Below are 22,443 nucleotides of genomic sequence, written 5' to 3'. Positions count from 1 at the left end.
TAGAAAAAAAACAAAACAAGTACAGCTGGTTAGGCAGGGTCTTCTTCTCTCTAAAGAACATGGCAGCACAGATCAGGTTACGTCTAAACACACCACACGACGTCGAGAACAATGTCCTGAATGCGTAAAGCACGTAAAGCACAGCACTGCTCCAGGTGAAAAATCAAACATGTCAAACACAGAGGTGGACGGATGATAATTTGGGCTTGTTTTGCACCTGAAGGACCGAAACTGTCTACAGTGCATCAGCTCAAAAACTAAAGCTTGGCTTTATTTGGTTCGTAAAAACACAAGATTGATCCTAAAAGCAGGAGCAACTCTACAATGGGATATCTGAGACAGAAAAGGATCAAGATGTTGAAATGAAGAAGAAGATGATTACTTCCAGTAACATCTGGTCATCGTGGTTCTACGAGCTACTGAATCATGGACTCGGTTTTGAATTTTATTTTTTTGCATAATAAAACATTCCATGAACACATTATGTCGGGTTCTTTATCCGAGAATGCATTTACCAAAATAAAAAAACTGCTGAAAATCACTTTTATCTTTGAAATTAAGTCTTGATCTTAAAAGTCAGAGCTGAAAGTGGGTTTTCTTACTTTTTCCTTCTCTGTCCTTGTGAGCCTGAGTACTGATTTAATAACATGACCCAATCTTTGTCTAAAGATTGGTAACAAGCAAGTCACGTTGTCTTTATAAACAGCTTAAAAATGACTTTACCTACAAACTTCTTTGTTACAAGAATCATGTAATATCAAAATTGCTCCATCAGCAAAAATATGGATTGGGTTGTGACTTACCTTCCAAAAAAGTGGATTGAATAAACTTCCTGTTTTCAGTAACTTGTGTTACTGATGAACTCAGCGTATTACAAACAGGAGACAGAACAGTTTAATTGTGGGAAACTTAGGAGAACTGTGTGTGATGCAGTCCTATGTGACATCAAGAAAGGCAACACGCAGATTATTAAAAAAAGATTGGTTTATTAATATTATTTATACATAGCAAACACTGTAGGAGCAGCAGAGGACCAGAAGTTGAGGTGTATCTGTGTGTGTGTGTGTGTAGGTTGAGTGTTCAGCAGCAGGGAGGGGGAGCAGGCCCTGTTCTCCTCTCGGATGGCTACGCTCCGGTCTCAAACAGCTCTTCACCTTCACCACAGCAGACTTGAACATTGCTCCAAATTGACATCTTCTCCTCAGCAAAGGCAAAGAAAAACGCATAAAAATAATCCTTTGTGCCGACGCTTGCTGGATGACGAGGGATATAAAATATTTAAATATTTGGATGATATTCGGTTTGTAAAGATAAATCGTTTCCTTCCATTCACTGAGGCTAACCACGCCTTTTTTCAGCTGAATTAAGGCTCCCTCCTCCTCTACTCGGCTGTTCCCCTGGGTAAACAGTTTAAAAGTGCTATAGATACTCTCCCACCCTCCCCGTCCCACTTAAAAAAAAAAAAAAAAAAAGATTCCTCAATACCTTTTGAGAGGAGTCTTCACCAGTGAGAACAAACAAATGTAGCAATAATTACTTTAACTTTACAATATTTTTATACAGGAAGGCCAATCCTCTTCTTACAGTATGTACAGCCCCACCCCCGACCATGGATACATCAAGACATTAAATTTGATATTTCATGGATCCAGTTGTCCTCTGAAATGATATTGTATTAGTTCCTCAGTTTAACTCCATGTGCCTTCATCCATCTTCTTCACGTCCACAGTTTTTTTTGTTTTCTCCTTCTGCCAACAGCGTGTACAGTAGTGCTTCAGTTTGTAAACGAAAAGAGCCAAAGAGGAGATGTCATTCACTCTTCGTCTGTGCAAACCTGAAACAGTCGAGAGGAGGGGGATAAAATGAGCGGCTGCTGGATCGTCAGTAGTTCGAGAATTACGTGATGAAATGCATTCCACCTTGACAAACGGGTGATCGAGAAGCATGCTGGCCGTCCAGCGACGTTTGGGTTCGCTCTCGAGGCAGTGAGCGAGGAAGTCCTTCCCCTCGGTGCTGAGCTTCTCAGGGATGGGGGGTTTGTGGCCCATGCCCACTTTGTACATGATCTGAAAGTTGTGCTCGTACTCATGCCAGGGCCTCTGCAAGTTTAGATGGAAACAACAAAATGCCTCATTTCCTTGTTTCTTTTCTCTGCTCAGAAGAATTTCTGTTAGTGTGTGTGTGTGTGTGGGGGGGGGGGGGACGAGGAAGTAAACATGTTAGGACGTGCAGGTGGAAATCAGCAGCTTTACCTTTCAGTTACAATAATAGGAGCTGTAACCACAAGCATTTCTTTTTACTGGACATTCTGCAGAGCAGCTTTGAAAAGGGTGAAACAGGAGCTTGTAGCTAATATGTGAACGTGTTGGAAAGCAAACAGAAATGTTACTGAACTTTAAACCGTAGCTTTCATGTGGCAGCTACAGAGTTCTCCCTTTCCTCGACTTACTGCACGCTGACAGGAAATCTGTCTGCACTCCTTACCTTTCCAGTCACCATCTCAATGAGGACGCAGCCCAGACTCCAGATGTCTGCTGCGCGCCCGTGACCTTCCCCCTTTGCTCTTGTGATGACTTCAGGAGCCATGTATGCTGAAAGATTTGGGCACAGATATTTAGTTACAATCCAGGAATGTATTCATAAGAATTTTTATGATTTTGTTAGAATTGCAGGTTGTTTTGCAGAACGACAGGAGACCAAGAGAAAACATGTTTATTGTAACAACACAGGCTTCCAGAAATGAAAGGTTTTTCTGTGAAATTCGGTGAGACAATGATTGGAGTGAAAACAAGGAAATGGCATCAAATGTTTTGTTTCTTACACCACTGAACACAATCTATGATCCACAATCTGTGAAGCATTCATGCTTTGAAAAGATAAGGCTGAATTATTGTTGCATTTTTACAGCTTGTTTCTAATTTCTGTTGCATCCATAAAAAAATTAACAATTCTACTGACAACACCTTCTACTGCTTTGTGTGAAAATACTTTATTTTAAATTAGTATTCCTGCACCAGTAAGGTTATTCCCTGAGAGCTACTAGCTGAAAACTTGGCAGGAGTTGATGAAGCAACAGGAAGATGATGAATCTCTCTGGTCCTGAGTCAAGTCTTTGCTGGATTTTTAAAAAACTGACTCACTGCTCATCATGTTAATTTATACCAAACTTTAGGCCAACAGCTTATTGGTGCAAAAATACAATTTGATGCCTCTCTAACAGTTAGCTGTGGAAAATGCAACTAAAGAAGGTATTCAGTTGGAGATGTACATCCAGTGACTACTTCCTGAGAGTTTAATTAAAAGCTGTCCACTGGTTCATGAGATATTTTTCTAACAATACAGATGAACACGCATGAAAAAACACAATCGCTCATTCGCCTGTGGCAGCAGGTGATAAAAAAGGGGCAGACATAAAACTTACATGCCCAAAAACACTGTCTGAAAGCCTGGAGTACATGTTTGTTATCAACAGAAGAACATCCATCTGTGTAAATTAGAGCGGACTGAAAAGATCTGCTGAAGCAGAAGAAAAGAAATGCCTCCACTAGGTGGGGCATGTAACTCTGAGACAAACTGCAATGTGTACCTGCTGTTCCCAGTGTGCTGTTCACCTCCCCAGGCATGGTGTGAGTATTGTTCCGTAACTTGACTGAGCAGCCGAAGTCACCAAGCTTAATCAGGCCGGATGACGTCAGGAAGATATTGGCTCCTATTATGAACAAAACAAAACAGACAAATGAGTTAGAAACCTTATGGCCATCCAACAACAAGAAGGTTTATTAACAGAATCTCAAACCTTTGATATCACGGTGAACAATGCCGTGTTCATGCAGAACATTGATGGCTGTAGTGATCTGTTTACTGTAAAGCCTGATGACATGCTCCTGGAGTCCCAGTCTGGACACCTCCTCCAGAGTTCCCTCGTCGCAGTACTCCATGAAGATGTACATCTCCTCCTACAGACGAGCATGTGCACATTTATACTAATCTGCTTCAGTTTGCAGCACTTGCTACCCGATTTAATGGTTAAGCGTGAGCGTCTCACCCGATGCAGCTCAACTCCGAAGTACCGCACCAGGTTTGGGTGTTTGATGCCTTCGAATATTTTCAGCTCGTCTGCGGTCTCCTTGATGGTTTTGTGATCATTTGGCTGGAATCGGATCTGTAGCAAAACAAATCGTGTTTGTGTTTTTACCCGCCTCATCTCTAAAACTGGTCTTTCAAAAGCTATTGGATTGATTTGGCTGTGCTACACACCTCCTTCATAGCCATCAGCTCTCCAGTGTCGACATTGATGCAGGTGTACACCTTCCCATACTGGCCCTCACCTGACATCGCAAACAAAAAATGCAACATCACTGTCTGCAGGTGTGGTAAATGAGCTGCATCATAACTCCAGCCTTACCTATCTTGTTGCCCCTCTGCCACTTGAAAGTCACCTTCCTGAGTCCAACATGCATGACGTTGTCGTAGGACTTGGGTGTGTGGCACACTTGGCCGATGATGTTGCGCTGCTTCATCATGGCGTACCGCTTCTCTTCGAACTTGCGAATGGAGCGACGGACGGCCTCCATTGGGCTTTGCCGTGCTGCCATGTCTGTCAGGAGGAACAGGAAGTCAAAATTGTTTTATTCTGTCCGGCCAAGGAGACATTTATGATGAAAGATGCTCACCTTTGGACTGGCTGATGAAGGTGCGGAGCTCCCAGCTTCTGCGTGAAGAACTGTTGGGATCTCCTTTTGGGTACGAAGGTTCTGCAGGAAAAATTAAAATAATTACACAAAAAAAAAAAAGAAGAAGGGTCGAGTTAACAGTCTTGCAGATCACCGAACACTCCCACCTTCTCTGTCCTCAGTGGGACTGGAGTGGCGGCTCAGGGATTTAAAATTCAATTCTGCTGCCACTGAAGAAAGACGATCATTCTCGTGGAAACTGGACACCCTGCAGAGACACGACAGAAACTCATGGAACACCGCCATACAGTCAGATGATGTACTTCAGCCTAAAGGGCTTTCTCCTAATGGCCTTATCAAAAATCATAGTTTATTACAATTTCATTTTAAAAACATTAGCAAACATGCTTTGAATTTTACTCAGCTGATGGTTTTAAAATGTCTCAATCGACTGAGAATTATTTAAAAAAGGAATATGTCCTCTCTCGTGGCTGACAAGTTATAATATTAAACTTGAGCCACTGCTCCTGTGTCCAACACCATTCCTACAATATAGCACGGTGGCGGCAGCATGATTTTGGTGTTTGTCATTAGCAGGAATAAAAAGGCAGGACAGGATAGGGGAACCATAGACGGAGGAAAATACATCCCCTGAGATTTGGCTCAAGGGCTCATAACGGTAAACATGTAATAAAGACTGAATGTGTTGAGAAAAACTTAATTGCATGACCAAGACAGAATCCCAATTAGATGTCAAATTATTATCTTTAAGATGCAATAAAAAAAATAAAAAAATCTAAGTTGGGACTCCGACCGGTAGTACTCTAGTTACAACCTAAAGATTTTCAACTGTGTATAAAATCAAGGGTTTGAATACTTATATATACCTGAAATTCTGACTTTTAATGATTTTATTATAAGAAAAGATGTGAAAAAAAGAACAAGAGATCTTTAAACACGTCACAAGAAGCACAGACTTGTCTTAGTTGCAGAGTACCTTCTGAAGTCTGTTAATAGTTCAGCATGCATCACTGTCATCCACACAAGGTTAGATTCCCAAGTAAAGATTCTGATTTCAATACCACACGCTAATGTGCCCAGAGAGTCTAAAAGCAGTGAATCACCAGCATCAAAGCAAGAAAGACCGCTGCAAACAGGACTAAGAAGCAGATTATTCTACGCCACTGTTTCACCGAGGCAGAGTTCATTTCCACATCATGCACAGCAATCACAGTCTCTTCCCATGACCAGTTGTTGGGACTTGTGTGAGGCTTGGATTCCTTTTGTTTACAACTTTGATCACATTTTGCCGTTTTAAAACTCAGACTTTAGAAATTCGTTTTTAGATTTAGGAAAGCCATTAGTGGACGAGATTGGTTCCCTGCAAACTATATTTAAGAGCATCTTATAGCAAATTAAGAATCATTTAAAATAAAAACGCCATGTTATGGATGCAGCATCAGTTTCTGATGACATGCGAGGTAAAAGGAAAATGCCCCAGGATTTAAGTTTGTAAAATTTGATTCAATATCTGCTGTAATATTCACATTTACTGTATGTTTGTTTCAGTACAATGAGGAAGATAAAAGATATTAATCAAAATCAAATATTATATATACTGTATATCCCTCAACAGGATTAGCTGTGGTGGCCATCTTGAATCGAGTTGACTACAAATGAAAGGCAAGCAATACTGAATGGATAAAAGCTGTAATTTATGCACACCACCATAGGGATCTTAGTAAATCCTCTCCTTTACAGAAGACACTACTATGGGTTAAAAAATAGAAAAGTAAAAAAAAAATGGCCATGAGGCATTTCCTTGTTCCATTACTGGAAGCTTTCAAATGACTTTCATTTGTCACTGCAGCTGTCTCTGGGAGCATTTCTGCTTTCGAACAAGGCTACCTGACTTCACTGGGGCTGCTGCAGAGTGCTTTCGTGTGGCTTTGTTCCCCTGGGCCCTGAGGGACAGGGACAGGCCGAGGGCCGTTGGGGAACAGCTGGTTCCGAAGATCGCAGGGAAGACTTCGAGAGCTGTGTGGTGAAAAAACAAACTGAGGAGCGCAGCTTTGGGAGATGGGATTTGTGAACAGATGTATGTGTGGGGGACTGGTTGACTGGTTGGGGGACAGACACACCCGTTCTCAACAATCAACGTAAGCATTAGAAAGGTACTCATTACAAAGACGAGTAAAAACATGAACAAAGAAAAAAAACTGCACATTTTTAGCCTCATATTGATGGTTTATGTGCCCTGAAATTAAAAATCTGCAAGCAGAGTTGGCAGACAACTGCCAGCTACCACGTGTGTTTGTTTAGCAACAAACAGCTGAAGTGACTGAAAATAGGTCAACAATGATGACGTCCATGGAAGAGCCGTTTGGGATCAAGAAGTCTGACACTTCTGATGCACTGGGAAATATTTACACTCATATTTGTTAAGTAAATCATGCAGTTTGAATGACTAAGACAACTTTTGAAACTTTTCTTTGCCTTCACATTTAGCAGCAGATTCACTCATATTTCCATCTAAATGTTGTCCTTGATTCCACCCTTGTTCAATTCCGCCATATTTGTTTAGCTACACAGACTAATCATGTGACTCGAGCTTGGTTTTCAGCTGATTCAGGTGAGTGTTTTGTTTACACTGAGTGCGTACCCAGATTTCAGAATTGTATTCAATATATGGAAAAAAAATACTAAAATAAACTCTTTCAAACTGCACCATTTAATTTAGTTCGGGACACCCTATTTTAAATTGTATTTTACAGTTTGCAATGAGTACCTTTAAAGGAATAAAATAAAAAAGCATATATATATATATACAAAAGCAACATATGCACAGGGAAGCTTACATATGTTTAAGAATAAAACAATTAGGTTAAGAAAAAAAGAGACAGAAAGAAAAGAAAATGCAAAGCCATGCAGTAAAGTGTATTGGAAACATCAACGGTACACAAATTACTGCAAAAACCTGAATTTCAGTAACTTACCTGAAACTGTCAGAATTAGGAATAAACAAATTAGGGTTTGGTGGATCGCTGTAACAGCGGACAGGGGCAGGGACTTTCATGGAACGAGGACCGGTCCTGGGAGCTGCGGAGAAAAACACCCGATGTAAATTAAAATCTCATCACATGTTAAGAGTCTTTATGCATTAAATGCTAGCTTTGCTTTAAACTTTTCTCAAGGGATCAAAGTGCTCATATTTTTCCAATCAGATAGTTTTATTGGAACTTTTGCTCAATAATAATTTCCAACAGGTGGCTCTGACATCATGTAGTGACGGCTTGTACACACGCAGCACTTAGCACCTCGAGTTTAACCTACGCTGCAGTGCGTACTGACAAATATCCAGACAGCCAAAGGCACAAAAACACAAACTGTTAACACTCCTCAACCCACAAGACGGCTGAGTTCACAGTGCACTCTGTGTGTCCCAATGCAGACTAAACAAATAAAACCTTCTTGAAGTCACCAACACTTCCCGCCACAGGACAGCAACTTACAGATGTACAGGCCAGTGACTGGGCTGTGAGGTTTTCCAATCACATGTCCAATACATTCATTCATCAAGGCTTGCAAGCTCTGTAGAAAAGAAAAAAAGAAAAATTATTATCCAATCATGCCTTTTGTGCAAGCTACATAAAATCAGGAAATAAGAAAACAGGAGCCCTTACCAGGAAATCCTCCTCTGGTAAGGCAGACATGAAGGCAGGTTCGATGGCCTGGAGAAAGTCAAAACCCTGAGTCGCCCACCTGTGGAAGTGGAACATTTGAGTCAATCTGTGCGCCAGAACTTTAAAGTAAAAGACATGGGTAACATTAAATCAGCCTCTTAGAGTGTTTTTCCTTCATGAAATATTCTTGCCATCACTCTATTTCGTCTTCTGCAGTCAGTTATTTTGCAGATCTCGATGTATTTCTGATTTCAGAATACCAAGCTTCTAATTTAGCCACGTCTAATCTTCCTGTCATTTCTAGGGTGGATTATTTTTATGTTTAACCATCAAAAACGGACCTGTTTCACTTGCATTTAGAGTTCTTTGACAATCTTGTAAATGCTACAGGTGAAATCAACCCTGAATCAGTGAACTTAATCATAAATAAACAGATGGCACCAGTTTAATTTAACAACCTGAATCATGCTGCATACCGAAAAGAAATTCTGTCATTTTGAAATTCTTCCTTTAATTTGGAAATGGCAACCCTCAAATTAAACCAGACAGACTGTGCACTCGATTAAACACAAAGAAAGACAAGCAAATTACTCATGAATGTGTGAGTATCTCTAAACAGAAGGTTAAGTCTCACCTGGGCTTGGTGCCCCTGCCACTCTCACATTTGGTCAGAACATATGTCATCCATTTGCGTGCAAAAGCTATGTAGCGTTCACCAATCCTCTGTCTGAACTCTCCTGACATCAAGCGAACCACTTCCTTGTGGTACTATTAATAAAAAAGTAAACAGTTCGATAAAAAAAACAAGCAAGTAAGTACATATCACAAACACACACACACACACACAGATAATCAGACTTCTGACTCTAAAGGATTTTACCTCAAAGGCGAAATTGTATCCCTGTATCATTGCCTCCCTGTAGTACTGATGCAGAGTAGCCGACTCAGAATCCTCCACCTCTGCCTCAAACTCTGTGGTGAACATGTACTCCACTTGGTCAATAGCTGTGCTGATCTTGACACACAGCTGCAGGGCTTTGTTCTGTCACAAGAAAAAAAAAACTGGTAAGGATTGTTTTATTATCATTATCACAGAAAGTTTAATAAAAAGTAGAAAGCAACTGATGGCAGCTTTAATAGCATCTTTTTTTCCACTACATTGTAATGTGGTACTGAATGTAACAGCTATTTAAGTTTAGTAGGTTTTCTTTTAGGGGAAATGAGAACAGCTGCAATAAAAACAGATATGAAAGTAGGACACAGATATGCAGCGGTCTATCTAATAACATAACTCGGGGTTATGTAAGCACCTTCAGATCTTCTAGAGCGCTATCAATGAGAGGCTGACTTGATGTTTGCTCCCGGCTAAGAGTAAGCACATCCTCCATGGACTGCTGAAAAGCTTTTCGCTGGCTCACCAAATGAGCCGACTGCATCACAATCAAGAGCAAATTCTCTACCTGAAAGACAAGTTGGATCAGTAAAATGTTCCTCAACACCTCGAACGCACTAAAATCCAAGTTGTGACGTACCTTCATGGCCCTTAAAGTGTCAACAGTTTCCATCTGTGGGACCAGTTTGAGCAGCTCACCGTTCCACTGAGCCCAGTCAGAATCTGTAGTGGGGTCCCCAGCCCCGTGTTTGCTCATGAGCAGGTAGGCTTCGTCCTCTACAATTTCATCATGTTCTTTTGAGCAGTCTTTGCCAGCAGCAGCATTCAGAAGCTGCAGGATGAGAGGCCGCTGATCCATTAAGCCACGGGGCACAAAAACCTGGAGCTCTTCCAAGCCTGGTATCTGAACCTGGAGGCAAACGTGTTAGTGTTACATAAAAAAAGATGATACATGCTAAATTGACAAGAAAAATGAAGGAAATAAAAATACAAGGACACCTTGACAAATTTTCTCTTTTTCAGTCTCTCCAGAAGACAAGTGACTCCGCTAGTGATGCTAAAAACTGCAGCAATCTCCAAATCCTGCAGAGAGAGAAGCAGACAAAGTTCTTCAGTGAGCAGAGTGAGCAGGGTGACGAATGAGTGAGGCTGTGATATTCTGTTTCACAAAATGTGAGGAGACATCTTCACTTATGATTGTCACCTTGCGAAGCATTTTGGCAAAACCCAGAGCCTTGGATGCTCGCTCCCGGGCCTCATGGAACAGCTCTTTTAGTGACCGGCTAGTTTTTATAACTGGGCGCCTATGAAAAAAACAATTAAAAATCAAACGTTTTAAATACCACCACTAGACCAAAATAGGATTAATTCTGGGGTTTAAATTTGTGAAGATAATTTTTTCTTCTTCCTTCATACCTGATTTCATCAGAGGCTGTGTTGTCATCGGTGCCTTCCCAGAATTTATTCCCACTTTTCTGCAGACCAGCATCAAGGAACTCCCCCGTGGACTCGAGCAGCATTCCAGCAATGTTACTGCGAAGACAATAAACTCTTAACTTAAACTCTGTTAATGAAGCTCAGACTGTGTCTTACCTGCAGCTGACAGCAGTCAGTGTTTTTTTATTTGTGGCTCAAGCTAATGATAACTCAGAACAGAGCCCAACTAAACATTTCCAACATAAAACCAACTCAAACTCTTGTACAAGTGACTGTTATATTATAAACATTTACACCTTTGCACTTTTGCAACAGAGGTGTATCAACAGACCTCTTGTGTCCTTTGGGCTTTAAACCGTCTATTATGTTACTGAAATACCTCCATGTGTTTTCTTATTATTATTTTCCTCCTGGTGGTGTTCATTGGCAGTTGGCAAACAACTCTATGGTGTATTACTACCAACAACAGGTAAGGAGTCTAAATAAAGACAGCCAATTCACAAAAAACAAACAAAAAAAAAGAAAAGAAATCCTCCCACACTGCTGATATTGCTCCTCCTCTACCATCTGACTGCTCAAGTGAGAAAAGAACATCATGCTGCTATAAAGTGGTATCAGGTACTGTGGTATTGGAACACTTTTGAGTAAAAGTACAAGTACACACAGTAGCAAACAGATACTCGATACTGGCATTGGTGCATCTCTACAATAAAGCTTTTCCACACCATCTTTGACACAATAAAACTTTTTTTCTTTTAGACAGCAACTTGTAATTTCTCTGACATAACTTCTGAACCACCACCTGAGTAAACAGCTACAATCATGCAAAAACCCAAACAAAAAAACTATATTGGCAAACACTTGAGGGTTTACTTTTATTTGTTTCATAAATGAACAGTGGGCAGTGATGTTCTGTCCACTGCTGGCCGCGGTTCACAGCTGCACTGTAACAGAGTATGCCTAATGTCTCTGCCCACGTGTCTTTTTTGCCTCAAGCCACTGGGCCACCTGTTAAGGCTGAAATCAGGTTCTGCCAGCGGGTTCACTCACCAGAAAAGTTCCCCAGATTGGGCCTCTCCTCCACGAATGTAAGGAGTGATGACTTTAGTGAAGTGCCATTCCTCCTCTAAGAGGTTCTTTAAGCTGTGAGAGGCCTGGGGCAACTCCTGCAACATCTTGATCCAGCTGCGCATATACTCAAAGTAAACCTACAAAAACAAACCAATGTTATATAACCACAATACTCCTTGTGTGCCATGATAAGAAAGCCGAAATTCATCAGCTTTTGTAATTAAACACTCAAGGTCAATATGTTGATATGAGATTTTCAACTTTAAGTTAAAGAGCACAGAGTAAATCTTACCACGAGCATTTTGTGAAGGTCTTCTTCAAACTCATCAATGTTAGCATTCGTTTGCAAGCCTTGATCATCAGTCACCACTCCACGCAGCATGAACTGATAATACTGCTTCATCAGAAGGCCTCCTTTAAGAACCTCTTTACATTCACGCACCAACTGCTTGATACTGAGCAGCGAAGGGTCTCCGGCTGGCCTCTGTTCAAGTCGGAGTTTAAGGCATTCGTGAATGACATTGAGGAGGACTCTGCACAGCTTGAGGAATGCTGGCTGGAAGGATGGGAGATCCATGTTCAGCAGATCCTCCCAGGATACTTGGTCGGCTCCTAGCTTTGGATCGGTTTCACCACTGCAGGATACGTGGTGCGACAGCTCTGGTAGGTAGTCACTGTACAGCATGGGGTCTCGGGAGTCAGCAAACTGCAGGTGAAAGGCACAGTAAACTCACATGTTTAACTAAATGTAAATTGTCATTTTAAAAAAAAACTTTTTCACTACATAACAGATTCAAAATATAGGCCCACTTGATAAATAGAATTTAGAACTATGTTCTGGTTCCTCAGTCCATTACAGATGTCTAGAGAGATAATTTGTGTCTTCTTCAGGCTTATTTCTTCCACCAATGCCTCAAATATTCAAATTTTATTGCAAAAAATGAAACTGTTGTGTCAACATAGTTTTTTTTTCCTTTTACTAACCACATTATAGCATCTTGCATTATTCAGCACTGAATAAAAGAAAATTCTCAAAATGTTCTTTACATTAAGGCAATTCAAGTTTGCAAATATGACTTATTTAGCTGCTTCGAAACACTGCACCTATTTCTTAATGGTGTTGGACACTTATGTTATGAAGAAAAAAAAATACAAGCTTGAGGAACTACACTTTCACTACAAAGATCACAATTGTATATAATAAAAAATAAATAAATTAGTGAAGAAAAACTGAATTTCTTCTTTGTAATTCATCAAGTAGACTTTTTTTTTGCTTTCAATTTTACTTGATCTATTTGAGTTTGAATGGTTGTAAAGCTGCATCTAGTTTAGTAACATGTTTCAGGTTGTATCACCACACTGACCGTGAAATTATAATCAGCTTGAAATGTAGTTCATGTCATCGTTTTACTTTTCACAAAATATTCTTGCAGACATGTGGTCAAAACTCTGGTGTGGTTTTCCATAACATGCAACAACTGTATAAAACACACCCAAATTAGCTCAGTTTAAGACTACAAAATGAACAGTGTAATATAACTTTAAACAAAAAAAAAAAAAAGGGGGGAGAGCCTGAGATGACTTTTTGGCTATGAACATATTCCAGAAACTGTGGAGCACTACCTCAAACACACAAAGATGCTCAAGCCCTTACTGAAATAACACAGAAGTAAAATTGTGACATCTAAAAAAGAAAACGATAAAATAAAACTACCAAAATAAGAATACTAAATGGTAGAAGTTCCATAATGACACTGAAATAAAAGTTTTGACCGATAATAACAAATCCAACACTGTTTCAAGCTTCAGATGCTGTACTTAACTGGGACGTGCTAATGTGTCTCCTATCATCCTGCAGCGAGACCGTCTCCTAATAAGTTACTGATATTTGTAACTTTCAACGGTTTACTTCATTAGATGAAATTGTGTGCTTTGTGATTATTATCAGTGACCAAATTTAACTGAAGTGGTTTCTCAATTTCTCAGGTAATCTGCACCTGTGCAGATGTAATGATTAGGTGTGTGCTGAAAGATCATTTTATACTGAACATCACTCTCTGCTGACAAGCAAACAGAGGAAGTGAAAGGGAAGTACACATGTGCTGTGAATGACTGACAGCTACAACCACAACTAATTTTAGCCCAACATCTGTATAATTAACTGAATTAAAGCCGTTCCTGTATTTTCTGAGGTCACTTAGATGTGTCAGCCATCTTGAATTGAGTTGACTCCACAGGTGAATCAGTTGTAGATGTACACTCAAAGACTTCATTCTGGAGTTTCATTAAAATTCCTCCAGTGGTTCATGAGATATTTTGGTAACAGACAGACATATGAACACCTTCACATGGACAAAAACATTATCGCCCGCCTTCGCCTTCCAGCTTTGAGCCATAAAAAAAATGCCTTGATAAGGATCCCAATCTAATACTTGGGATCAGATAGAGAAATCAATAATACATAGATGTGTAAAAAATAAACAATACATGGTTTGGCTGCAGCAGTGTTATAACGTTTGAACTGGTTCTGTTAAATGAGAAAAGATTTATGACAAATTGGTGCAGGGTTTGAAAAATGATAGCCTTACCTCCAGTGCAGGAGTGTGTCGAAGCAGCGCTGCTCTGGCCCTCTGAAGAGAGCGGTCCATCAGTTTGTGCAGTCTGAGTATCAATTTACGCAGTCCCATCTGTTTCAAAGCTTTATCCACAAATGGCCTGTAAATGGCTGTGGGGCAGAAAACGTCTCCTCCTGCAGTCACTTCTGGATTTCTAACAGTAGCAGTTGGGAGAAACTTCTCCTCTGACAGCAGTCGGGCAAATTTAGGAGTCAGGGTGGGAGACAACTCTCCCTCCACGACGTGTCCAACTTCCTCCTGCTCCTCCTCCTCAACATCTCTGTCCTCTCGATCACTTTCAGGTGTAAAAGTAGCTGTTGAGTCATTTTCCCCATCTTCCTCATTCTCTTCATCATTTCCTCGAGAGCAGCGGGGTGAAGGGATCTCAAACACAGGCCACCCGATACGGGATAAGTCATGTAGGCCCAACACAGTAGCCATAACACGCAGCTTCTGGTTGAGGTCCTGGGTGATATTGAGCCACAGACAGAGTGCCTGCACCCTGCCCTGAAAGTCTCGAGCTGCATATTTGTCATAGTCCTTCTGTAGGGCCTGCAATGAGGGGTACAAAGCTTCAACAGATTCCAACAGTTCCATAACTTGTTTGACTTGCTCAAAGGCTCGCCGTTGGCGTTGAAGGTGCTCCTTGCAATCAGTGCCAGAACCTAGAGGCTCTGCTGCATTCATTGCTAAAGACGACGAGACACTAAAGCCCCAGGGATCTACTCCACAGTGGTTGGTCTTTGCTACAGGAACCTCCTCCTCTCCGGAGACAAGATCCGGGACAGTCTGACAGTTCTCCTGGATTGTTTGAACTTCTGAACACTGAGCTCCCCCCAGGCTGTCATAGTTGACCTTAAAGTGCAGCACTTTGTTAATGATGTCAGGGATAACTTGACGGGCAGTGAAAAGAAAGAGGTCTTGGTCGTGGGTGGAACGCCGCGCATGCCAAGCCTGCAGTTCCAACCAAATGACCTCATTGTTCTGACCCATGAAGGCCATGTTCTCCAAGCCTCTCTGCTCCTTCTCCTTCCTCTTAGAGGACATAGATGTTAGCTTAAGTAGCAGACGTAGAGTTTCAAAGAACTTGAGGCGGTCAGCGGGACAGTCTGTCCTGGAGGTTTGCCGATGGGTCCGAGCCATATGGGGCATACTCACAGGTAGCTTGACACTGCTGCAGCCCAAGCTTAAGTATTGATTCCTGGGATCCATACTGATGGGACCAAAATGGCTTGACTTTGCATGATCCACTAATATAAAAGAGCCTTGAAATGTCTTCTTCTGGTCTCTTTCGGTAGAGCGAAGATTGTCCCTTTCTTTCTTTCCCTGCTTGTGGCTGTGATCCTCAGGGGTCTCTGCTGGCTTGGGACCATCTCTCTTACAAGAAGGGCTAACATCTGCTGGATTACAAACGCAAAGTGAGTACCATGCATGCATGACTTCCATATAATGCTTTGACTAAACTGATTATCTGACCTTTGTTTGGAGGCCGACCTGAACTTCTTGACTGGTTAGGTTTTTGATACTTGCCATACATGCGTTTCATTTGACGGGAGGAATAAGGAGGTGATGTGCTATAAATACCTTCCTCTTCCTCACTCAGAGAGTCCAAGGAGTCATCCATCTCAGAGTTCTGTTGGGAAGCATCTCCCCTGTCCTGCCTGTGAAGAATAGATGATGTTAGGAAAAATTCAGACTGAACAAATAAGTGACATGAAATGGATTTTACAAGAACCACCATAAACTGGGAGAAATACTAAAAGTAAAATTTTTTTGACTATTTCAATCATGCCAAAAATGGGTGTGTAAGAGTGAACTGCTCTGGGTTATTTGCACCCATGCAGAGTGCACAGCAAATCACTTCTAATGCAAGACAAACAGGTTGCAAAATAATAACTAGCTCAGTATCTGCAGCTGTAAGAATACAGTAAGAATCAGTACTCTGTCTTTTGGAGTCTGGGTACTTTCTACATGTATAACAACAATGTTCTGGGCGTGCCTAAAGCCATCCAGATGAAGGATGATAACCTATGGTAAACATGGTCTGTTGAGCAGAAAGGGATACCTACCTACAGTCACTAACAATGAATGCTAAGTCAACAACTATGCTGCAAAAACCAAGATTTCTAAGAAGAGAGTCAATCCTGAGAGCACAAGTGTTAAACCAACTACAAACTAACCAAGAATGCAAAACAACCTGTTATTTCGTTAGTTCAAAGTGAACCTTGAGAAACAATAAAAAAGCAGACATGGGTGCTTAACAGCATGACTATGAATTCCAGGTAATAAAACATCAGATGAGGTGGTTGCAGCAAGAAGGAAACACTCAAATTAACATGAAACAAGCACATACAAAGCAGCAAGCCGTCCTGGATCACAGTGTCAACAGCTTTGTTTTGCAATCCCTTTCTACGGGTATTTTAATAATAGGACTAGAAAGAAGGGCCTCCCTGAACCCACCAACCCCCAATAAACTAAAATGACAACACTATGTGGAGGAGAATTGAAATGAGTGATATTTGTAAGGATCACCATCATTTATCTCACTGAAAGGCATTCCCCAACACGTGTCTGTTAACATCTGTGTAGACAGAACAGAAAGGGTATCCTTTCCCCTGGGGAGAAAGTGTGTTAAGGCGTTGGGGGGTAATCTGAAAATCAGTTGCTGAGGCTTTTCAGGAGGCCAAAGGGAGAAGATCCAGATTCTATTGCCCATCTGGCCTATCGCAGAATCTGTCTCTCTCCAAAGAAACACACAAAGAGTGAGCAGCTGGACGTGCGAGGCAGACACCTGCTGCTTATTCTGCTTGTGCAAGTCTAGGTGCATCAGCAGTTTAAAAAGGCAATAAATGAAACAGAATGCTTGCATGCTGGGATTTTACTAACACTGCTCATAACAATCAGCCTTACTGAGTCAGTTATTTGATGATGATCTTAATATATTACTTTTATTATTAGAGATTGAGAAAAAATGGCTTTGCACAAGTAGAATATAAAAATACAAGAAGGCCCAGTGAGCCATGTTCTGTGTAATAACACAGCATTAAGCATCACAAACATCACTTTTATGCTGCAATGTAAATATTGAGAACAACTGTTTAAACAGAATCACATCCTTGCAGTAATGCAACTACGTATTTAAAAAAAAAAAATCTTGTTTGCCTCCAAACTTCTGCTACGTCTTTCTCACAATGATGACCAGGTTGTGTGAACATTTGTAAACATTACAAGAGACACGCGTAGCTCTCGGGTGCCTAGGGACAAAAATAGCCCATGCATATGAGAGGGAATGAAACCAAGTTAAAAAAAAAAGCACTTGTCTACGCAGAACAGCAGCATGACTAAATCTCTCAGGAATGAAAGCAAGGCCAGTGACGCCATCACTGCAGGTTGTTTGTTAGGTTGCCATGGGACATTTCAAGCACACATTGTGCAGTTGCAGTAAAGGCTGTGAAAAATCTTCTCAATTTGTGTTTTTTTTTCCCCTTAAACCTACACACAGACTGCACAGAGAAAGTTACTGGCCTGCAAGTCCTACAGTTAACCACAGCCGCACTATGGTCCTCAAGCTGCCCCTGCTGACTGCCACTAGTGAATTATCACTGCAGATGGTGTCTGGCTGCTCTCAATGGCTCATCGGATGGCTCATTGGGACTCCAATAAAGGCCAGTGGAATGTTACAGCCCCCAGGCAGAAACACTAAGTGAATAATAAACAGCACAAAATCTAAAGTCTTTTCTGAATAGAGACAAGCAGAGATACGTAGGACTGCCAGAGTCAGGGGGGGTTGAGGGGGGCTGACCTTTGACATCAACCATCCACTCTATTATACAACCAAGGGGCACTCTATTGAATAGCTCTGACACGTGGCCCGTGAGGCCCGCAGCTGAATGCCACACAGCTGGTAAGTGAGCACACTTGCTCACAATGTCCAAACTAAAGGGGATTTTTTTAAAAAGAGGAAAAGGAGGAGAAGGTGGCGGAGGTTTTGTAAGAGCACGCTTTGCTCTAATTAGGTCATGCTGGCATAACCGAAGCTCCGCAGGCTAAATGCAAACTTTGATTACTCCCCACTGTAAAATGCATGTGTCAGCTAAGCTACTTCTTTGAGCCCATAGTTAACAGTTGATGTCATGCAAATATTTAAAAAAAAAAGTGCAGATGTAATCTCTTCCGTGTAGCAGTGCAGTCTTTGAACTGATCTATATGAATCTCTCACCTGTTGTCAAACTGTGAGAAACAGACAGAACAGATGGAGAAACCATTTTACCGTATGATTTTATCAAAGCTTTTCAGAATTCAGAAACAATGAACACAACATACTTGACCACACCCATTCCCAGGAACAGTGTGACATTGCCAGGATTGGACCTCCCAGCCTCTCCAACTTAAAACTGTGCAAAGCATAATGTGTGTGTGTGTGTGTGTGTGCAACAGAGGACTTTTTTCCCCTGCAGTATATAATTTTACAGTAAATGTGTGATTACAAACCATTGCTGTGTTTACTATTTAGACTTCTTGTAGCATGAGTCATACAGTAAATGGAGTGATTTTCAGTTTATTTACTGCACACCACTTAGATTGCGAATGAATCTGCCTGCTCCACTTTTGAAACTCGATCTGAAACCCTGGCATCACGAGCAACAGATTGAACTTGCACTTTCTTTTGCAGCCATGCGTGCTACAAACATCAAATCTAGCACACAGTCATGTAAATCTCCAGCACTTAGCTACCTCTGATATGCCTCTTGATCGTTTACTATCTTCCACAATCTTGGAACCATCAGTTGCCACAGAGTAGCTTTCACAGAGATGCTATTGTCTCAAAGGAAATAACAGATGAGAGAGACAGAATGTGAGAACGCGAGTCTCTCTCTCTCTCGCTCTAAAGCAGGTGTGGGCAGAGATGCAGTTAGGAAATGCTAGAGGACAGTCCATCTGTATTCTGCAGCCTGTGCTGCTGGCAAATGTAGGCATTAATGAGTTCTACCCAAAGAGAGCCTCCAGGACTCCAGGCAGCAATCAGCAGCACACAGTGCACCACATCCTGCAATCTCTGGAATGCCTGTGAGCCACAATGTCTTCAGACAGGCTGAGAATGAGACATTATTGACAAAGGACCTCTGTACTTGCAAAGATAGAGATAGCCTTCAATTGCCGAGCGAGCACATAACTCATCTTTCTCAACATAGCTGTGCAGTAATATAGTTTATCTGCAGAGCTCTGCACTCCGAGAACACAACAGGGACAAAGCTAACGTGGATCCTCTGCAAACTCTGCAGCTTCCACCATGTTGTGTCACAAATAGTCAAAGCTTTTATTGTATATTTGCAATTTGTTTATTCATATTATCAAATAATAAAACGTGACTCCATAGCATGAGTTGCACAAGACTCTGAAAAAGTGTTCATATATTATTTAACTTGGGTGTTCAAACACTAAATACCTGATACACGCTCAGCAACAGCACGGATTCATTATTCCTTGTGCAATTAAGTGGGATAGCAATAACAATAACAAGGCCAGTGTTGCACAATATGTGAGCTGTTTGTGCATCCAGTTCGACTGAGTGGCCACAAGAGGTATCAACAACTGGCCTGCACTTAATCATTAGTAAAATACGGGACGAAAAAGGGTCGGTTATTTCCTCAAAACCGGGATTGTGGCAACTGACAAAGACCTGAGCCAGCTCGATAAATGCCCTCAAAGTCGCTGGCTCTGCAGACAAACAACTGGTTGTAAAAGAGGGAGGAGAGGGGAAGACACAACAGCAGATTCCTGAGGTTCTGGGGGGGAGAAAAAGCGGTATTTCGACTTATGTGCACTAGTGACAAAACGTCCTAAATGTCAGCATGCTTTCTGCAACAACAAATAAAAAAATGCAGAAACGTTCATCGACTTTATCACAAGAAGCGCATTGCAAACTCACCCAGACTGACACTGCATAAATGAGGCAACTTTTAAGACCAGTACAGTTAGAAATAATGACACGATTAAAAAAAAAAAAAGTGCACCAAGCGCACAGAGTCCACGAACAGAAACGAAAAGTCTAGCTGAAAGGATTAACAATAACAGAGCGGAGCTAGCTAGAGCCAGCGAAGTTTGCGGTTCGCTTCGCTGTTGTGATGAATTTGCACATCTCAAATAACTAACAGCACGCCTTCAAGTCCGCGTACAGAACCCACTTCGGCAAAATATACAAACTTCACCTCGGCCCGTTTGCGTCGGGAACAATAAAGTGACAAGAAGCGACAGCTACGGGAGGATGTTAGCTTGACATGTTGCACCGCTTCACAGTTATTCCCCCCCGTGTTACCTTATCGCGTGACGAGCATTTCGCCTTTCACAGCTGGGGCGAAAATAATCAACCGAGAACCTAATACTTTCGGGAAAACGCGATTGAAACGTCAGCCCTAAAAAGTTTACAACTCCGCTGTTGCAAAAAAAATGCATTAACTGCAAGCGTACCACTATTTGACAGGAAGTCGGTTTCTAAAAGAGTTCGCGAGCGCTCCCGTAGCGCCGAATGCGGCTCCCTATTTAGCAGAGCGGAGTCTCGGTGATACTGCTCAACAAATCCGCATACCTGCTGGGTTTGTTCCGATCCGGAGGCTCCATAGCAAAACAGCGGCTTCTTCTTCCTAGCCGTGCATGGACCGTGGCATGTCTAGTTAATGTCGGACACACTTTGCACTGCCGAACCGTTGCAACGAAGGTGGATTTTTGCCTCTTTAAAGCACTTTCCTTCCGCCGGCACCGTAGACTTTCGCTTGTGCGTATGCCGTCGCCATCTTTCCAACGTTCATTGAGGAGGAGCGCCTCTGCCTTTCATTGCTACGGCAGCCCGGATGGGTCAATCTCCCGTGTAATAACTGAGCGGGGAGTCCGTGCGTGTTTTTATCCTCGGGGTTACAGTCATAATGAATCAGTTATAGTTTGGTCATCACCACGATTTGATTAATTATCATGCTTGAAGTGTTTGACACTAGGTAAAAGGTTATTTATTTATTTTATTTGTATGCTTTGTGAACAAGTGAGCGCACAACACTGGCTCATCCCAATAGTTTGGATGTTTTTGTTATATTTTTATGTCTGTATCATTCAAAGATCAGTGTTATGTGGTTTAGGAAACAAAAAAACATTCCTCTGACAGTAGCAGGCGTAAGGACTAGGCAGAAATGAGTGAAAAAAACAAAAAACATCCAATAGAGAAATATTTGCTAGAGACATTTTTTTCAAAGAATAAAACAGTCAAAATTTTTTAAAAAGAGTGACGACTCAAGCCCTTTTTCCAGAGCTGTACATTTCAGTGAAATACTCACATGTTATAAATAATTCCTTGGGTATTTTTAGTTTAACATTAATGAGTGTGTGTGTGTGTGTGTGTCAGGGGTGACCATGTTTATGAACAGGTCTCAGGAAGGATCGTATCTGCAGAAAAAAGTATCTATAAGTCTTCTAAAACTGTAGGAACGCAGCACCTGAACGGCAACGTGCTGCAGAAATTTCACCAGTGTATTGTGGCTGTGGTTTGTCAATTCTGCTCCAGGTCAAATTAATCCCCACAGGCTCCAAAGCTAAAAAAAAATGTTACTGAAATTTTGAAGTTTGGTTATTTGATTTGATCTTTTTAATCACAGTAAAACAGTAATATTTCCACAGTGTAACATCAATCAATCACAGTTTTTCAAATCAAAAACTTGTGAACTTGACTGAGTTTTTTCAGCTAGATTTGAAAGAATAGTGCTTAAAAATATTCCATATATGTGTTTGTATTTGTACTTTATCGGTGTAAATTACTTAGTGAATTTATTCATATTTAATACTGTACTAGGGCCTAAATCTACCTATTTATAAGTATAATAATTATTCACTGTTCACATAATCAAATATCTAAAAGATGTTTAATGTCATTATTTTAATTTTGTGTTATTTCTTGAATGAACTATATGGAGTGATTCAGATTAAATCATAAAACCTGTGATGAATATACTCCTCAAAGTTCATTTCCTGTCTCCCATAGATGGACAGGTTTACACTGAGTTTTGTTGAGTCATATTACGTTTAAAAAA

General features: G+C 41.2%; 1 protein-coding gene across 8 annotated transcripts; it reads right to left on the bottom strand.

Annotated features, from left to right (window-relative positions):
- Positions 1–966: 966 nt before the first annotated feature.
- Positions 967–21,209, bottom strand: map3k4 (mitogen-activated protein kinase kinase kinase 4). Of its 8 annotated transcripts, none has more exons than XM_017413041.3 (26): positions 20,958–21,209; positions 15,848–16,032; positions 14,345–15,771; positions 12,049–12,462; positions 11,736–11,893; positions 10,665–10,781; positions 10,453–10,552; positions 10,248–10,331; positions 9,889–10,158; positions 9,667–9,816; positions 9,237–9,398; positions 8,991–9,124; positions 8,357–8,435; positions 8,186–8,264; positions 7,670–7,772; positions 6,582–6,710; positions 4,841–4,941; positions 4,674–4,754; positions 4,406–4,597; positions 4,258–4,328; positions 4,046–4,162; positions 3,797–3,956; positions 3,587–3,709; positions 2,485–2,591; positions 1,920–2,099; positions 967–1,834 (listed from the first exon to the last, which is right to left on the bottom strand). In XM_017413041.3, exons 1-26 carry the CDS (start codon positions 20,987–20,989, stop codon positions 1,814–1,816), a joined length of 4,776 nt encoding a protein of 1,591 aa, XP_017268530.1. In that variant the 5' UTR covers positions 20,990–21,209; the 3' UTR covers positions 967–1,813. The 8 variants fall into 8 exon arrangements, with proteins under 8 accessions (XP_017268530.1, XP_017268532.1, XP_037829601.1 ...); XM_017413043.3 differs by having other exon boundaries at positions 15,956–16,032; positions 20,958–21,208; XM_037973673.1 differs by having other exon boundaries at positions 14,345–15,768; positions 15,956–16,032; positions 20,958–21,208.
- Between the last annotated feature and the right edge of the window lie 1,234 nt (positions 21,210–22,443).

Source organism: Kryptolebias marmoratus, linkage group LG22 (assembly GCF_001649575.2).
Source record: "Kryptolebias marmoratus isolate JLee-2015 linkage group LG22, ASM164957v2, whole genome shotgun sequence".
Classification (NCBI taxonomy): domain Eukaryota; kingdom Metazoa; phylum Chordata; class Actinopteri; order Cyprinodontiformes; family Rivulidae; genus Kryptolebias; species Kryptolebias marmoratus.
Note: the sequence above shows the minus strand (reverse complement) of the source record. Positions and strands in the feature narration are given on the sequence as shown.